Source organism: Acipenser ruthenus, unplaced genomic scaffold (assembly GCF_902713425.1).
Source record: "Acipenser ruthenus unplaced genomic scaffold, fAciRut3.2 maternal haplotype, whole genome shotgun sequence".
Classification (NCBI taxonomy): Eukaryota; Metazoa; Chordata; class Actinopteri; order Acipenseriformes; family Acipenseridae; genus Acipenser; species Acipenser ruthenus.
This window is the reverse complement of record NW_026707654.1, coordinates 1-18,520: the sequence shown is the minus strand read 5'-3', so window position 1 is coordinate 18,520 and position 18,520 is coordinate 1. Positions and strand designations below refer to the sequence as shown.

The 18,520-nt window shown below is 40.7% G+C and overlaps 3 protein-coding genes across 3 annotated transcripts; 2 read left to right on the top strand and 1 right to left on the bottom strand.

Annotated features, from left to right (window-relative positions):
- Positions 1-4,999: 4,999 nt before the first annotated feature.
- On the top strand, positions 5,000-7,266 carry LOC117434109 (apolipoprotein C-I-like). The gene is made up of 4 exons (XM_059019218.1): positions 5,000-5,122; positions 5,715-5,795; positions 6,227-6,368; positions 6,999-7,266. The coding sequence occupies exons 2-4, from the start codon at positions 5,741-5,743 to the stop codon at positions 7,072-7,074; spliced, it is 273 nt and encodes a 90-aa protein (XP_058875201.1). The 5' UTR covers positions 5,000-5,122; positions 5,715-5,740; the 3' UTR covers positions 7,075-7,266.
- Positions 7,267-13,151: 5,885 nt separating this feature from the next.
- LOC117434107 (apolipoprotein C-II) lies at positions 13,152-15,054 on the top strand. Its single transcript, XM_059019216.1, has 4 exons — positions 13,152-13,235; positions 13,554-13,614; positions 13,787-13,955; positions 14,402-15,054. Exons 2-4 carry the CDS (start codon positions 13,569-13,571, stop codon positions 14,487-14,489), a joined length of 303 nt encoding a protein of 100 aa, XP_058875199.1. The 5' UTR covers positions 13,152-13,235; positions 13,554-13,568; the 3' UTR covers positions 14,490-15,054.
- Positions 15,055-15,440: 386 nt separating this feature from the next.
- LOC131727997 (zinc finger protein 239-like) lies at positions 15,441-18,217 on the bottom strand (the record flags this gene model as incomplete). Its single annotated transcript, XM_059019215.1, has 2 exons — positions 15,441-17,403; positions 18,027-18,217. Coding segments are annotated over 2 exons (928 nt in total), but the record flags the coding sequence as incomplete, so codon positions are not given.
- Positions 18,218-18,520: the final 303 nt, after the last annotated feature.

Here is an 18,520-nt window from a genome sequence, read left to right as displayed (position 1 = left end):
CTGCCTGTTCGTGTGTGTGTCTGTTTGATTCACTTTAAATACACACAATTCATTATACTGCTGTCATATTTTTTACACACATCTAGTCCGAGTTAGTGCTGCCAATGCATAATAGCTTCTCAGTAAAATAAATAAATAAATAAAAATATATTGTTCATTTTAAATGTATTCAAGTTGTTTACATTACTATATATATATGTTTTTGATATCATGCATTTATTATATCATGCATTTATAGACTAGAGGAGAGTTTTTTTTTTAATCAAGTCCCAGAGTTTTCGTTTATCATTAACTCCAATTATTTCAATGCATACCCTCTATCTCGCCAGTAGAGGTCAGTAGTGTCTTTAACACAGTAGACGTTTAAATATACAAACCTTGTATAAAAGTTTCGCACAGCAAAGTTTAATAAAGCATAGGGAAGCATTGTAAAGCACAGAGAGGTCTGGCAAAGCATAGGGAAGCATTGTAAAGCACAGAGAGGTATGGTAAAGCATAGGGAAGCATTGTAAAGCACAGAGAGGGCTGGTAAAGCATAGGGAAGCATTGTAAAGCACAGAGAGGTGTGGTAAAGCATAGGGAAGCATTGTAAAGCACAGAGAGGTCTGGCAAAGCATAGGGAAGCATTGTAAAGCACAGAGAGGTCTGGTAAAGCATAGGGAAGCATTGTAAAGCACAGAGAGGTCTGGTAAAGCATAGGGAAGCATTGTAAAGCACAGAGAGGTCTGGTAAAGCATAGGGAAGCATTGTGAAGCACAGAGAGGTCTGGTAAAGCATAGGGAAGCATTGTAAAGCACAGAGAGGTCTGGTAAAGCATAGGGAAGCATTGTAAAGCACAGAGAGGTCTGGTAAAGCATAGGGAAGCATTGTAAAGCACAGAGAGGTCTGGTAAAGCATAGGGAAGCATTGTAAAGCACAGAGAGGTCTGGTAAAGCATAGGGAAGCATTGTAAAGCACAGAGAGGTGTGGTAAAGCATATTAAAATTCAAACCTTGGTATGGTAAACTATAGGTAAGAACACTACACGTGTGTCGTGGTATTTATAAGAGCTGTAGCGTCAAACCCGGAGAACTGAGCAACGTTACTTTCTATATGACGTATTATTAAACATGTCCTGCAATGCTTGGAGCAGTCAATTGCAATATTATACCCGAGTGTTTTATTTTTTAATTTTTTTATTGACTAATTAGTAACGGTACCTCTTTCCACCGACAGCCCTTACATTTACACAATAAAACCTCTTTCAGACACAAAACACATGACACATTGTGCAAAGTCAGAAAGCAAGACTATTTCAAATGAATAAGCATCGAAAAGGTCTCACAGATCACGGGAGGCGTGTTACAGCTCGCTCTGCCCGTTAGTGCCCTGCAAAAACGCGTCAAAACAGCAGGAAAAGACGCTTCACAACCACAAGAACAGAAAAGAACGCGCAGTCGCAGTCCGCTCCTTTTGTTCGTGTCTTGCTGTCTGGGGGGGGGGGGGGTGGAGGTGGGGTTTTGGTTGGGGGGGGGGGGGGGGTCAGTTGGAATGGAATGACCGCCAGAAACCTTTCTGAGTCAACGCAGCCTCGAGACACCGAGTTTTGCACCCGTCTCGACTCGCCCTGGTGTAAACCCGCTTCGCCTCTCAAGAGTGTCTGAAATGTTTGTCTCGCTCGGTTTCCCACGCAGCACGCAGTTTAAAAAACAAAAGGTTTAAAAAAAGAAAGAAAGAATAAAAGAGAAGAATTCAGTTTGATTTCGGGATTTAGCTTCAGAAAAGTTTACCACAGTGCAAAACGATCTTGCAAATGCTCTGTGAAACGAATGGGCTGTTCTTCTGTTTAGTATAAAGAGTATTGATTTTTTTGTTATTGTATTTTCCTACGCCTACATTAGGCCCTTGGACCGCGCAGGTCTGGTACCGTTGCCCCGTGTTCGTGACCTGCGCTCACAGCTCGCCCGCCTCTCGGACTGAATGACCTACACGTGTTCTGTAAAAGACAGGGCGAGTCACCGTCATTGAACTCGTAAACCCCGAGGCTGAATCTCTGCACAGCTGGAACACTTGGCAGAAAGACAGACATTCCTTCCGCTGTCTGAACCACCAACACATCTTCAGCCCAAATGCAGAATGACCGAGAATAACCTCTACTCTTAAAACGATCCGTTTAAACAGATAGGAAAAAGTCCCTTAATGTTTCACGATTTAATAAAGCACAGAGAGGTCAGGTAAAGCATAGGGAAGCATTGTAAAGCACAGAGAGGTCTGGTAAAGCATAGGGAAGCATTGTAAAGCACAGAGAGGTCTGGTAAAGCATAGGGAAGCATTGTAAAGCACAGAGAGGTCTGGTAAAGCATAGGGAAGCATTGTAAAGCACAGAGAGGTCTGGTAAAGCATAGGGAAGCATTGTAAAGCACAGAGAGGTGTGGTAAAGCATAGGGAAGCATTGTAAAGCACAGAGAGGTCTGGTAAAGCATAGGGAAGCATTGTAAAGCACAGAGAGGTGTGGTAAAGCATAAGGAAGCATTGTAAAGCACAGAGAGGTCTGGTAAAGCATAGGGAAGCATGGTAAAGTACAGAGAGGTATGGTAAAGCATAGGGAAGCATTGTAAAGCACAGAGAGGTCTGGTAAAGCATAGGGAAGCATTGTAAAGCACAGAGAGGTCCGGTAAAGCATAGGGAAGCATTGTAAAGCACAGAGAGGTCCGGTAAAGCATATTAAAAGCATGGTACATGCGTGGCAAATAGAAAAGGGAAAATTGCTAATGTCTTCTCATCGTTTTAATTCTTATTCCGTGCATCGGTTCTTGTAAACAAATCATTTACAGAACAGAAAATCCACTGCCTGGGGAAGGACAATGGAAACACGCAGTCGAGGCGTGTGTTTTAAAATAAACTGCAAAGCAAGCGAAAATAATTAGTACCTAAAAAACAAAAAAAGCTACAAAATGTGCCCTAACAAGTCCGAGGCATGAAGACAACACGGAGACCTTGTGTGCGTTGAAAAACAAAACACGAGGTTAAGTCCGGTCATCGCTCCCACACACAGCTCCACAGGGCGCGTTTGTGTTGCAATAGACACGACCGACAAATATATCGGAAGAAAGATACTGATTTGGAGAAAATATATATAAGCTGGTTTAAAACCGTTGACCCAGAAAGGATTGTTATTTTAAATTTTGTTTTTTTTTGTAACCTTCGGATGAGACGAAAAACAAACGAGGTCCTATTGGAGGTGACTCTGCAGCAGCAGCAGTTGATGATGAAGCAGAGTTCACCCCCTAATCTGTAAATCGCTTTGGATAAAAGCGTCTGATAAATTATTATTATTATTATTATTATTATTATTATTATTATTATTATTATTATTATTATTATTATAAAAACTGTTTTTAACATGAATTCAAGCCATATCAAGAATTCCAATGGAATTAATATAAAGCTCCAAAGGGATTCTAACGATGTCGACTACAGAGATATAAACCAACCGAACAGCCAACAAGGCCTGCTGTGTGATACACACGAGGCTGAAATGAAGCGCTGAGGGATGCGTCGCGATGAACCGCGTGGACTCTGTGCGCGTATTGCGTCTTTATCGTTTGAATGGAATTACAAACGCTGTTTCCAACACTGTGTGTACAATGGATAGGATTCAGGACTCGTTGTAACCCTGTGGGCTAAAGGTTGAGATTGCGCTTATCAACGCGGGGGCGGGGGGGGGGGGGGGGGGGGGTCATGCTTATTTTTTGTAAAAAAAAAATACATAAATAATACATTACACCGTCTAAAAAACTGGAAGATTGGAGCTGTTTTAATCATATAGGCGAGAGGTTCTGAAGATAGCGCTTCACGCTGGACAGAGTTCAGAATGCCGGACACGTCATGGTGATGTCATCATAGCGGGTGTATGGACCGTGTTTTCAAAACCTTTCCCTCATTTCCCCCCCAACTACTGTAAAACAAAACAAATACATTTTAAAGACTGGAGTAAAAGTTTTGAGAATATGGAACATACAAGAGAAACACAGACATTAGGAAGTCGTACAGACCACTATTTCTATTTTAATGGCTCCATTTCACTTTAATTAATTAATTGATTAATTAATGAATTGATTTATTTATTTATGTATTGTCTTGCTTATTATATATATTTTTTGTATTTAAAAATTCCTAGACAAGATAGACAACTCGTCCCCTGATTTATCAAGAACGAGAATTGCGTCTTATTATCACGTATCTCGAAGCTATATATCTATCTATATATATATATATATATATATATATATATATATATATATATATATATATATATATATATATATATATATATATATATATATATATATATATATATATATATATATATATATATATATATATATATATATATATATATATATATATATATATATATATATATAGTATTGTATTAGGACACCTTTCTAAACGAGTTATCTGAAGCTCATATGGACTTCCCAAATAAATAAATTCTTATATAATTGTCAATAATTTCAGATTCATGGGACCATGAATATCGATAGTATAGTGTTTTAAAAAACACACACATCGTATTTTGTCATATATCGTATTTTGCCACACTTGTACTTGCTAGAACCAAAGTCATTGTATTTATCTTGCTCTTAATTGTATTATTACTTGTACTGTGATTCTTGAAATGTATTTTTGTTTACGACTGTAAGTCCCCCTTTATAAGGGTGTCTGCTAATAAATAAATAAATAATAATAATAATAATAATAATAATAATAATAATAATAATAATAATAACACAACGCCAGCAATAATCAATTACAAAACATGACATCCTATAACCCTATCAATGAATAAGCGTGTCACAATGAACGAATGAACACGCCACAGTAGTTCACAGTGTGATTTGATTCTGTGAGTCTGGTTGTATTGTAGGGGTGCAGATTTCTTTATTTGATCAGGAAGGATCAGGCCGGGTTATTGCTTCAGATTTTGCAGAATCGATGAAGCATGATACTCTGCGATGCTACGTCACCGACTTCCAAATCAGCGTGTGACGTCACCCCAAGCACTGTATAAAGAGCTCGCAGGTACGTCCAGTTTGCATCTCAACTCTCGACATCACATCCAAAGCGAGGCTGAAGCGAGGTAAGCGTGAGGCATCCTAACTGTGACTGCGTGTAGAATTAGCGATGTATCCAGTTTATAATGCATTTTCCTTTAAAGTTTTTGCAAGGCGAGTTCTCCAACTTAAAGATCTTGACAAAAGAGTATATGTATGTATGTATGCATGTATGTATGTATAATATGTTCTGTGCGGTTTATCCAGGACTCTCTTGTAAACGAGTAGTCCCGTGCACAAAACTCGACGGAGTGTTTTTGTCAATAATTTCATACTGATGGGACCATGAATATCGAAGACACGCGATCGGTACCCTACAGTGTTAAAAAAATATATAGATAAAGTGTTACCATAACAAAGCAAACGCCTTTACCCCTGAATAATAATAATAATAATAATAATAATAATAATAATAATAATAATAATGAAACCTGCAATTTTACAGAAAGTTACTAATGAAAAAAGTCTCTTAATTGCTGTGCTGCAAATTCTATGTGATGCAAAACATTTGTCCATAGCTGTATAGTAACTCGTCTCTCTCTCTCTCTCTCTCTCTCTCTCTCTCTCTCTCTCTCTCTCTCTCTCTCTCTCTCTCTCTCTCTCTCTCTCTCTCTCCAGTGAAGTGACTATCACATCAATAGAAAATGAAGCTGTCCGTCGCAGTCGCTCTAGTTGTGCTGGCTCTTGCCGTGCTCGTCGGTAAGTAATTGCTTATGAACTATTTAATTTTACAACAACAAAACGTTTTTCACCCTATAACTCCCTGAAAAAAAAAAGTAATGGTGACATATTACATACAAAAAAAATAACATTTTTCAAACAGAGATGAAATGCAATTACTAACCAAACTGAGCTGCTAATAAACGAAAATTGCTTTAAAACTGTCGACTACAGCAGTTTGCTTTGCATAGGGTTAGGGTGTTACAGGGATGGAAATCAGACTCCTATTGCACAGCAGTATGATCCATTCTGGGTTTTACTACCAGCTTGATCAGCCCCCAGTGTGTCTAGCTAACAAGCTCAGGTGTGTCTTATTATGAAACTCCTATTAAAACCCGGAATGGATCACACTGCTATGCAATGGGAGTCTCATTCCCAGCCCTGGTCTCTGTGTGTGTCTCTCTCTACAGAAAGTGCCCCCCAGGATGCCACCCTGACCGAGCGTTTCAATAATTTCCAGACCAAGGTGGAGACTCTGACTCAGGACCTGACTGAGAAGACCAAGGCAGCCGTGGAAGAATTGCACAACAGCGAGTTCAGCGTGAACACCAGGTACTGCCCCTGCTCCTGCAAACCCAGCCAGTGTGTTCATGAAACCACAAGAGACCAGCGTTCAGGCTCTAGTGCCTTCATCAGGGTTATTATTGAAACTAGAAGAGACCGAGTCAAGCAGACCAGCGTTCAGGCTCTAGTGCCTTCATCAGGGTTATTATTGAAACTAGAAGAGACCGAGTCAAGCAGACCAGCGTTTGGGCTCTAGTGCCTTCATCAGGGTTATTATTGAAACTAGAAGAGACCGAGTCAAGCAGACCAGCGTTTGGGCTCTAGTGCCTTCATCAGGGTTATTATTGAAACTAGAAGAGACCGAGTCAAGCAGACCAGCGTTCAGGCTCTAGTGCCTTCATCAGGGTTATTATTGAAACTAGAAGAGACCGAGTCAAACATAGTAGCGTTTGGGCTCTAGTGCCTTCATCAGGGTTATTATTGAAACTAGAAGAGACAGAGTCAAGCAGACCAGCGTTTGGGCTCTAGTGCTTTTAGTAGTAAGAGATAAAACTTGTTATAAGTTGGCCTATAATTCATTTTTTGGAAGTCACCCATGACCAGCGATTTTATAGAACATGCGAGGTGTATGAATATGGCTTTCTGGTTTTATTAATATATGTGTGTTTGTTTTTGTAGGAACTGGTTCAAAGATACCTTTGAGAGCCTGAAGAAGCAGATGGATGAAGCTTTCGCTAACATTAAGCCCCAATAAAGAACCTGTTTTCTCCTCCCAGTCTGGCCCCTCTGAAGCAGATGAATTGATCATTCCTCTACACTGCTTCCCTTTTCTGTCAACACGTCTCATTCATTGCTTTGTTCTGTTTTAAGTTTGTTTTTAACGCAGAAATAAACTCCTGTCTTCTACTTGAAAATAATACTATTAATAAAAGACGTTTGTTTTCAACGCTGTTTGGTTGCTTTGTTTTTCTCAAGAGTCGCATGGTTTGTTCTATGGAGTTCAGAGAAGCTGCCCGGCCATGACTCTGAAAAACAAACATGATCTGCATTATAAAAAACAGTCATAGACAGGGAACATAACATGGTGTAATACTGCACACACAGTGACTGAAGGGGGAATATGACTTCATGCACAAATCTGTATCAGTTATATCAGTGCCATCTAGTAGGCAAATACTTGGTATGGTCCATTATATTATTAATTAGTTATTCAGCAAACGCTTTTATCCAAAGTGGCTTACAGAGACTAGGGGAGTGAACTCTGCATCATCAACAACTGCTGCTGCTGCTGCTGCTGCTGCTGCAGAGTCACTTCCAATAGGAGCTCGTTTGTTTGACGTCTCATCCGAAGGATGGAGCACAAGGAGGTGAAGTGACTTGCTCAGGGTCACACACAGTGAGTCAATGGCTGAGCTGGGATTTGATCCTCCTGGTAGCTTTTCTTTCTCTGGGTTTAAAGATCAGATTTAGGAGAATGGCTTTGAATTGCATACAAACACACACAACTGGGACATTATCATTTCTCTTCACTCTGAATTTCTTTTTTGTTTGACCTCCAGGTGGCGCTATGCACACACACACAGATGCTGGCTGATTGCAGCAGGTTTCTGACGGTTTGTGTTTCAAAGGTCAGGGTTCCTAGAAAAATGCTAAGAAATATTTTTCAAGGGCAGTGTTTTTTTTTATTTTTTTTTATAAACATTGTCACAGGTTAACAGTTCTTAGAGAAACGAGATTTCAAACTGTCTCTAAATCTGCTTAGTTGTAAAAGGAGTTTGTTGACTTCACAAACAACCGCCACAGCCTTTGAAATCCAAAGTTCAGTCACCTCGCAAACCTACACAAATACCAGGCTGCTTAGATAACAGGCTCAAAGAGCACACTCGCTTATTTTATCTAATCATTATTATTTTTTTCTCCCCCAAAAAAGTAAAGTTTGCATAAATATAAATACTTTAAAAACCATTAAAAATACAATCTAAAAACGTTTCATAGAATCACAAATAAATCCAATGAAAAACGTGTTGTGATCAAAACCTCTGTTTACTTACAATAACCAGTCTCTTTATAGGATCAAAATAAAGGCCTACAGACATAATCTGATTAAGTAACATTAAACCTATGGAATTTATTTTTTAAATATCGTAATACGCATTTTAACGCATCCTACATGTATTGCGTATGATATAATCGTCAATCCCAACATGAGAAATGAAGTTATTTATCAGTCTACTCAGAATAGTATTTTATTATTATTAATTAGAGAGTAATATGCTTCATCAACAACTGTTGCTGGTGCTGCAGAGTCACTTCCGATAGGACCTCGTTTGTTTTACGACTCATCCGAAGGACGGAACATAGCGAGTTAATGGCTAAGCTGGGATTTGAACCGGGGACCCGCTTGTCTTAATACTTTTTCTTTAATCACTGGGCCATCAAGCCCCCTTCATATCTAAACATGCAGTAATGTGAACAAACAGCGCTCTCGTGTTCTTATCAGAACATTCCCCCGCATCGGATAAACAGCCGCACAGTTCAGACTCCTCTGGGACTTCACAATCTGGAGCAATACATCAAATAACCCGCTTACCCCCAACATAACATGCCTGTGTTTGAATCGTTGTAATTAATAGACATGGAGAAGTTACAATATTGCGAATTCTTAGTAAAAACGAAGCGTTGAAAACTATAAAACCTCCTGTTTATTTTTCCAAGCACATTATACAATAATAACAGTGAAAGCATTGTAAAGCACAGAGAGGTCTGGTAAAGCACAGGGAAGCATTGTAAAGCACAGAGAGGTCTGGTAAAGCATAGGGAAGCATTGTAAAGCACAGAGAGGTCTGGTAAAGCACAGGGAAGCATTGTAAAGCACAGAGAGGTCTGGTAAAGCATAGGGAAGCATTGTAAAGCACAGAGAGGTCTGGTAAAGCATAGGGAAGCATTGTAAAGCACAGAGAGGTCTGGTAAAGCATAGGGAAGCATTGTAAAGCACAGAGAGGTGTGGTAAAGCATAGGGAAGCATTGTAAAGCACAGAGAGGTCTGGTAAAGCATAGGGAAGCATTGTAAAGCACCGAGAGTAATGGTAAAGCACAGGGAAGCTAGTAGTGTCTGTTTGGGGTGTTTTAGAGTCACAATCTAACTGTGCTTCGCGATTCATCCCCCCATTTCCAACTCAATCTCGCCAATATATTTTGGGGGAATTGATTTTCAAAAATTGAAAAAAGGGAATCGATCGCAACCCTGGAAACGACAGTCTAAAAAAATTCTAATAAATACAGGAATGTGAAAGTATTGTCTAAACAGATATAAAACCCCAAAAGACAACATATCTGTATTCTTCCAAAGAATAAAACCCGCAAACACAGAGGAGATGATTTGCTAAGCGCTGGCTCGAAGCTGCGGAAGGTCACGGCGGAGTCTGACATGATCGACCCGCGCAGATCAACATCCGATCCCGACCCCTTCAAATACAATCTCGAAGCGTCGAGGGTGTAAAACAGCGCTCACTCTACCGTGGAGCCGAGAGGTAGGAAACGCTATTGAAACATACCTGTCATTGTAAAATGAGAACAACTTCTGTCATGTTATCTTACACCTAATATATCCTAATCGATTCATTCTGCACTGCTGGGGAAGCGCTATGCAATTATATTAATAATGCCATGTTGTTAGTTTAATGTTGTTTACCATTTATAATTGTGCTTTTATACTCTGTAAAAAAATAATAAAATACTATTTTTTTTTACAGGGAATACATAAAAATAAATAAATAAGGGCAATATTTTCAAAATTCAAATGTATGCAGTCTTAAACAGTACAGGTAATATCGTTTCAAGGTTTTTCACCATTTCAAACGCACTGAGAAAGCGAGAACAGACCATTCCTATTGAGTGGATCCTGAAGCGAGATTTACCAGGTGAAAGTGAACTCGTGATTCGCTGGCATTGCATTCTGGTATTGTGTGTAATAATGTGTGTAAAAACGTGCTGTCTTATTTTTGTAGCATTATTATTTTTTTCATGACACGCTGGATAGGATGGGGTGTACCCTCCACTTTGAGGTGTGATTGATTACCTTTGAGTCCGCCTGGGATTCGTAATTTAATAGGAACTTGGTGCGAGATGTCATTGTTGCCGATTAGATTCTCTTGTTTCTTATAAAACTCAGAAGACTAAAAGTACTTTACCTAGATTGCTCCAGTAAAAACCCAACTGTATAAATGGGTAATTGTATGTAAAAATAATGTGATATCTTGTAACAGTTGTAAGCCGCCCTGGATAAGGGTGTCTGCTAATAAATAAATAATAATAATAATTTTCTCAGAATCCTGTCTCATCCTAGCAGGTAAAGTGTAGCTATGAACAAGCGACAGTGCCCCCTAGCGGTTATTTTATGTGTCTGAATGAAATAACTCTTCATGTTTTGCAGGACTCGTCACGCTTGGAGAATGGGGTGCAGAACACTCGTTGTAACGATCGTCCTCGCCTGCGCGCTGCGAGGTAGCCTCTTTTAAATCGCTTGAACCCGTTACGGGATGATTCATACTCGAATGGTCAAGGATCGCGAGTTGCGATCCACCTCGATTGTATATTCGGCTGTGGAATTCTGCTGTGACGTCAGGGGTGAGGGGTGAGGGGAGAGGGAGGGTTTTGGGGTCACCCAACATTCGGAAGGAACTAAATCCGAAAACCAGAATTTATTTTTGAATTGTGCATTCAAGCAAATGTTTTACATAGACCATCTTCTTACAGTTTACCTGTCTGAAGGCGCCCCGGCGGATGTACAGAGCGGCGAGGCGGAGCAGGCTGGGCTGTTGGACCGGTACAGGTGAGCGAGTAAAATGACACGATGTGGGGAGGGGGGGCTGGTTTGCACGCTGGTGTTTCTGCACGCCAGCATTAATTAGCCGCAAAATACCTCTCGGTCAGCGATAGGGAAACCTTGTGGCTGACGTGTTTTCTCTCTACCGCTGACTGGTTTCACAATCCCGAGCAGCACTAGTCTGCGATTACTTTAACTAACATGAGTTAGTCCAAAGATTAGAGACTTGCTGGTTCAGCGGTTAAAGAAAAGGGCTTGCTAGGAGGGTGAGGGTTCAAATCCCGGCTCAGCCACTGACTCACTGTGCGTGACCCTGAGCGAGTCACTTCACCTCCTTGTGCTCCATCCAGATGAGGCGTAAAACAAACGAGGTTCTATTGGAAGTGACTCTACAGCAGCAGCAGTTGTTATAAGTCGCTTATAATAAAATTTCGTTTTTAATTTCGTTTTTAATGTGTTTTGTTGTGCAGGTCGTGGTTTGATAACCTGGAATTCACGGCTCCTCTTAGCGGTTTCGCGCAGGCGTACTACGAAGATCACATCAGACCTGTCACCTTGCCCCTGGTGAAATGGGTTTCGGATAAAGTCGATTATGCCTGGAGCTTCGTGTTTTAACCAAAAAAAGGAGTTCTGGAATTAATGCATTAATAAAAAAATGACATTTTCTTTTTGTCTGTTGTATTTGATTTATTTTACAATGATTCCCAGTGGCTACTCAAACACAAGCCTGTAAAGGAAAGTCATTAATGTAGATTCACTCTCCCTGTGCAGCAGGTATAGGACCCCACACCCTGACACCCCCACACTGTAGATTCACTCTCCCTGTGGATTAATAACCTACAATATAATAATAATAATAATAATAATAATAATAATAATAATAATAATAATAATAATAATAATAATAATAATAATAATAATAATAATATAAACACGTATTTAGTCATTTAGCAGACGCTTTTACCCAAAGCGACTTCTAGAGGTAGAGGGGTGAACTCTGCATCATCAACAACTGCTGCTGCTGCTGCTGCAGAGTCACTTCCAGTAGGAGCTCGTTTGTTTTACGTCTCATCCGAAGGATGTACACGTCATGTGCCACGTGTCTCTGCACGAAGATTGGCCGGTGAAGGAGGTGTTTAATTTGAATCCAAGTGAGTTGCTAACTGGTGTTGAACCTGTTTCACTGTGCGGCTCTGAATCGATCATGTTTCAGAGCCCGTTGTCGACCTTTTACCTCATTGGAAAACGTGGCAACTATAGAGCAGGCTCTGCATAGTCCATAGGAACCGGGTGACACAGTGTATAGCACCTTCATCAAATTTAGTACCCCCTCTTCCTCCTCCTCCTCCTCCTCATATAATATTTGTAGTTTGCTTGTAAGATTGTACCCCAGCGTCACGTGGTTCTATGTTCCTTTTTTTACCTAAAAATGTTTTTTTGTAATAAAATCACTGTAAGTAAACATGTTGAACTTTAGAATCATATGCATGGAGAAAACACAAAAAAAGTCATGTGCGTTCATTTAATTACCCTACAGTGTACAGCTCTGTCCAAGAATGAATGCTATAGAAGGAACTCATCTTGCTTCATCAAGTCGAATGAAACCTGATGGAATAACGTCACGTTAACATAATGAATTGCACGCCGCCGCTTTGTAGTGTTCCATAAACTTAAAAAGACACAAACTGGAAAATGTGACATTTCAAAATCTAACATGACATACTACTGCACTAGCATTAATTCTACCGGTAGACTTTTGAGATATCATTATAGTTTCTTTGATGTTAAATAAAAGATCTAGGTTACGGCCACATAGTTTGTCTTTACATTATGTCCCAATCCTAAAATTCTAGGTGACGCTAACTCTTTTCCAGTTACCCTGACCCTCTACCCTGGACTCTGTGTTTGCAGTGTCGCTGTTTTGTTTGCCTGGACTTGGGACCGTAAACTTGGACATGTCCAGCATGGCCAGCCGGGGCTACTAGACAGAAAAACACAAACACGGCATTGCACAAGCATCCGGGTCCCGTATAAATAGCCAAGGCGAGGTCAGCTTGTATCGTCTTTACTCAGATCCGCTGGACGCTCTGGTGAGTAACGACGTCCATACCGGCTTTACCTGCACGTTGGTTCTTAACTCCGCATAGGAATCGGCCGTATTCATAAACTATCAGCGTGCATGCAATTGCATATATGGTTTTGCAAATTAAAATACTTTCTTTCTTTCTTTCTTTCTTTCTTTCGTTCTTTTTGAGTTTTGAATTTAATATTTTTCCCCGATGTAAAAGTTCAGACGATCGAGTTTGAGTGCAACAGCGACACCTTGTGGACGAAAAAGTTAATCGCAGATAAAGCGACACTTGGCTGATGTGAATGATATACTGTATAAATATGTATTTCTTTCGCAGATTCCAATATTCAAAATGAAACTGATTACTGTGGCTGTTTTACTGGCTGTTTTCTGCTATGGTATGTATATGAAAAATATATATTGACTTCCCCCTTGTTTGAAGCAAACACAGATTGACAGACCTGACGGTCAATGCTGCGTATTGGAAATGCATTATTGCGCGTTATAATATATCGTGTGTCCTGTCTGCTGTGCCCGCTCTGAACGCTTCATCCCCGATTGCATTATCAGGAGTCGAGAGTTTCAGGCTGCAGAAGCGCGATGCAGAGCCCACAGCCCCGCCCTCCGCCTGGGGTAATGTCGTGACCGACACGTTGTGGGATTACTGGGGCAAGGGGACCGCGCTCGCCAGCGGCTGGATAGAGGACGTCAAGTCATGGAAGGTGGACGAGAAAGTCATGTACGTACAGATATATAAATTCAACCCTATGTATACATGGTCCTGCTCTGTTTCAAGTATATTAACTGTAAACTGCTATCGTACCAACAAGCTAAACAATGCCGTTCATTGTCCATCAATGGTTAGTTTATAGATTGACATGTGCATATCTTTTTTATTGAAATGTGTAACACATTAGCGAATAATCCAATAACGAACTTAAAATAACATTCTGACAAGCTGCAAGATACGCTACCCCTAGTCAGTGGCGCTGGAAACATTTTTATAGCGGGGGTGCTGAAAGCCATTGAACAAAACTGTAACCCCTGTGTATGATGGAAGCCATGTGAAGTCAGGGGGTGCTGCCCCCCGCCCCCACCCCCGGCTAGTGTTTCTACAGCAGCGTGTGAACTTTGGTCTAAATTCCAACATTGATTGTATATTTCTGTTTTTGTTTTATTTGACAGAAACTTGTACACAGAAAGTGCGGCAGCGATCGAGACGTACACAGGGATCCTTAAAGACCAGATCTATCATTCCTGGAACCAGCAATAAAACCCGCTAATACTCAGCGCTCACCCCCGGGGCTGAACCAACATCTCCATATCCCACAAGACCAGATCTATCATTCCTGAACCAGCAATAAAACCCGCTAATACTCAGCGCTCACCCCCGGGACTGAACCAACATCTCCATATCCCACAAGACCAGATCTATCATTCCTGAACCAGCAATAAAACCCGCTAATACTCACCGCTCACCCCCGGGGCTGAACCAACATCTCCATATCCCACAAGACCAGATCTATCATTCCTGAACCAGCAATAAAACCCGCTAATACTCAGCGCTCACCCCCGGGGCTGAACCGACATCATCATATCCCACAAGACTGTCATTTAACTCCTGTCTCTGTTGAATCACAAGCCTGTCGATTTTACAAAACATCTGGAATCTAATTGAAGCCTTCAAAGTGCTTTGCAAATGATAGAAGTAGTAACACAAGTACTTAAACATTCTCGAGTTGTTTCACTCTACATCTTGTGCGTTATATGTGTTTCCCTCGTCACAACATAGGAGTCCTTTACTGTTTCAAGAATAAACTCATCATTTTTTTTAAGAACGATTTTTTTTTTCAATGAGACTGTACCACAAACAATGCATTGAGTGAAATTCTTCTTGAAATAAAATGTTTACTTTGTAAAAAAAAACCAAAAAAACAAAACAACCAAAAGGCGTTTGTAGTAAATTATTTTTAAAAGAATGTTTTGAGCCGGCTGCAATGTAAACACGTTAAATGCATATTGTAGGTATGAGGAAAGTGATCTGCGAAGTTACTGTGTAAATGCACTGCGGTAAGGGTTAATATTGAGCGATACATACAGGCTCCCAACTTCATGCAGGTGCAGCAGCTTTAGGTCTAAATCTCTAAACAAAACCCAGCTCTCCATCGCAAAACGAGATCGTACCATCTCAACAGGGGCTAACTTCGCTAAACATTTCAAATACAGAGTGTGTGTGTGTGTGTGTGTATATATACAGAAATAGAATTATCTGAGAATGCTTGTATAATTACAATACTAAACATTCAGAGACACGTCACAAGTGATTTTCTTGTCTTTAAAACGTTTATTGGGGCTCCTGAATTAAATATTAACATTTAAAAACACAGATTCATCTCGTATAAAATCAGCAGCTGTATCTGCCAGGAGATGAAATGTAAAACGCCATAAAATAGAATACGACTTGTCCAGTTAATCTCATAAAGATTAAAAAAAAAAAAAAGTGAAATAAATAATCATAAATATTAAATAGCATATTTAAGCATAACAGGCATGTTGTTTTAATTTAACAAAGCATAAACATTTTAAAACAGAATAGCAAAGTGTATTGACATTGAATCACAGGCAACAACAAAGGAGTCTGTTCACTTTAAAAACAGAACTTAAACCCTTAGACCCCTCATTAAAATGGTAGCGTTGGTAAAAAGTCTATGAGACTTTGACATCTTCCCAGCAAAAACGTCTTTAAATGACTTTGCATATTGAGGATCTCATCATTATATCAGCTTGTCCATAACTATTAAACCCACAATAGCGCTACATTGTGATAAAATAAAATAAACCTAATAAATTCAATGACAAACGTTTCAACCAGAAATTCTTTCTCAATGTCTTCAATTGAGACTCAGAGGGAGAACAAAGAAGGTTCCATGGAACACTGAGAGTCTATGGACTTTGGAACACTAAGTAAGAAGGTTCCATGGAACACTGAGAGTCTATGGACTTTGGAACACTAAGTAAGAAGGTTCCATGGAACTCTCACTGTGAGTTACGGAACATAAAGAGGGTTCTAGAGAACAATGGAACAAAGGGATAGAGGAGCTCAGGGATTGATGGTGTCATTGAGCCGGAATAACAAAGTGTAGTAAAGTACAGTAAAAGCATGTTCAATCAAAGATCTGTATAGTAAATACATTGTAAACACAATGGTTGAAGCCGGTTCAAATGAAATAAACTGCAAGATTGCAGTGTGCATGTACAGTACTGTCGTAAGTTTTTTTTTATAATGCAGATTATTGATCCCAACCTTGTCCCTGTTTAAAATTGTGCAGCTCAATTAATTTCTCAACAAAATCAACACAATGTTTAACATTGACAGGTAGGTGTGTGTTCAGTTATGAAAGGAAACATATTTCCCCTCACAATGAGTGAAGTCATGCAGGGCTCGGCATGTCAGGAGTGAGTTCTCTGGTGTGAAACAAGACTGCGTGACTGACTGAACCTCTTCCCACAGTCAGAGCAGCGATACGGTTTCTCTCCTGTGTGAGTTCGCTGGTGTGAAACAAGGTGTCCTGACTGACTGAACCTCTTCCCACAGTCAGAGCAGCGATATGGTTTCTCTCCTGTGTGAGTTCGCTGGTGTTTTTCAAGGCTGTCTGACCACCTGAAACTCTTCCCACAGTCAGAGCAGCGATACAGTTTCTCTCCTGTGTGAGTTTGCTGGTGTGCTTTCAGGGATACTGAGTGACTGAAACTCTTCCCACAGTCAGAGCAGCGATACGGTTTCTCTCCTGTGTGAGTTCGCTGGTGTGTTTCAAGGCTGTCTGACCGAGTGAAACTCTTCCCACACTCAGAGCAGCGATATGGTTTCTCTCCTGTGTGAGTTCGCTGGTGTTTTTTCAGGTCTCCTGACCGAGTGAAACTCTTCCCACACTCAGAGCAGCGATGTGAAGCTTGCGAGTCTGATTTGTGAACTCTCCCAGAGCGTGCAGTCACTGAGCTCACCGGGGGTACAGGAAGCTGCGCCCCGCTTTGTGACGATTGATTCCTGAGTGAGCGCGCTCTCAGTATCACCACATACTCCTCAGGGTGAGTCCTCTTTGTGTGCTTCTCCAGGTACTGCTCGGCAGTGAAGGCGATGGTGCAGTGAGGGCAGGGATAGATGTCGAGGTCTTGCTCCAAATCCGCTTCTGAAGTAAGAGAAAGAGAGAAAGAGGGTGAGAGAGGGGAGGAGTGGGGAAGAGAGGGAAGTATAGAAGAAAGGGGTGAGAGTGTAAGAAAGAGGAAGGATTGTGTGGGGGGGGTAGGAGAGGGAAAGTTTAGAGAAGGGAAAGTGACAGGGGTGGCAGAGAGTGAATGATTAGGTTGGGGTAAAGGGGGTGAGAGAGTAAGAGAAGGTTGGGGAGGGAGTATGTGTGCATGTGTAAGGGAGAGGAAGAAGGGAAAAGGAGAATTAGAGAGAGAGGGGAAGAGAGAGAGAGCAAGATGAATGGAGATAAAGTGGGGAGAGAGGGATACAGGAGGGGTGTGAGTTTAGAGAGAAAGGAGAACAAAGAGAAAGAGCATCAGTTATAGTGAGGAGAAGGAGAGTGTGTGAGGGGAAGGGACAGCCTGCTTTGATTAATCAGTAATAATAATAATAATAATAATAATAATAATAATAATAATAATAATTAGTAAAAGTCCTGGTCTAAAACACCGATTCATAAATGGCTCTGATTGATTGTTCCATCGATGAATTGCTATGAAAAGCAGGCAGTGATAATATACCACAGCACAGCATTTTCCTCGGTGCACAGGGCAGCTCCAGTACCTGTCGAGCGACACTTGTTCTCCCACATCAGATCCCAGCGGATGCCCAGCTCCCTGCCGTACTCGTCCCCGTACCACACCAGCAGCTCACAGCGGGGTGGGATCGGCTTGCAGGACCTGTAGTAGATCTCACCCTTGTACTGAAAGGCCACCAGGTTTTGCTCCTCTTCATTACGGGCACAGTTCACATACCTGCAACAGCAGACAGAGATGGGGAGGAAAGGTTAGCCGCCGCTCAGGTAAGATCCTAATTAGTACTTAGTAATGAGCACTGAAAAAGGCTTGAGCTGAAATGTTTGTCCACTTGACTTGGTTTCTTGCAGTTATAGGATTCTGATTGAGTGTTTTAAAGTTATGGATAACAGATTAGCCTGTGCACAATGAATAATAATAATATATATATATATTCAATCAGAAGTGAGTTTGTCTACTTGACTTGTGAATTGAAGCACAGGTAAAGAGGAGGACAAGCCAGCACACTTGATAGCTTTTAAC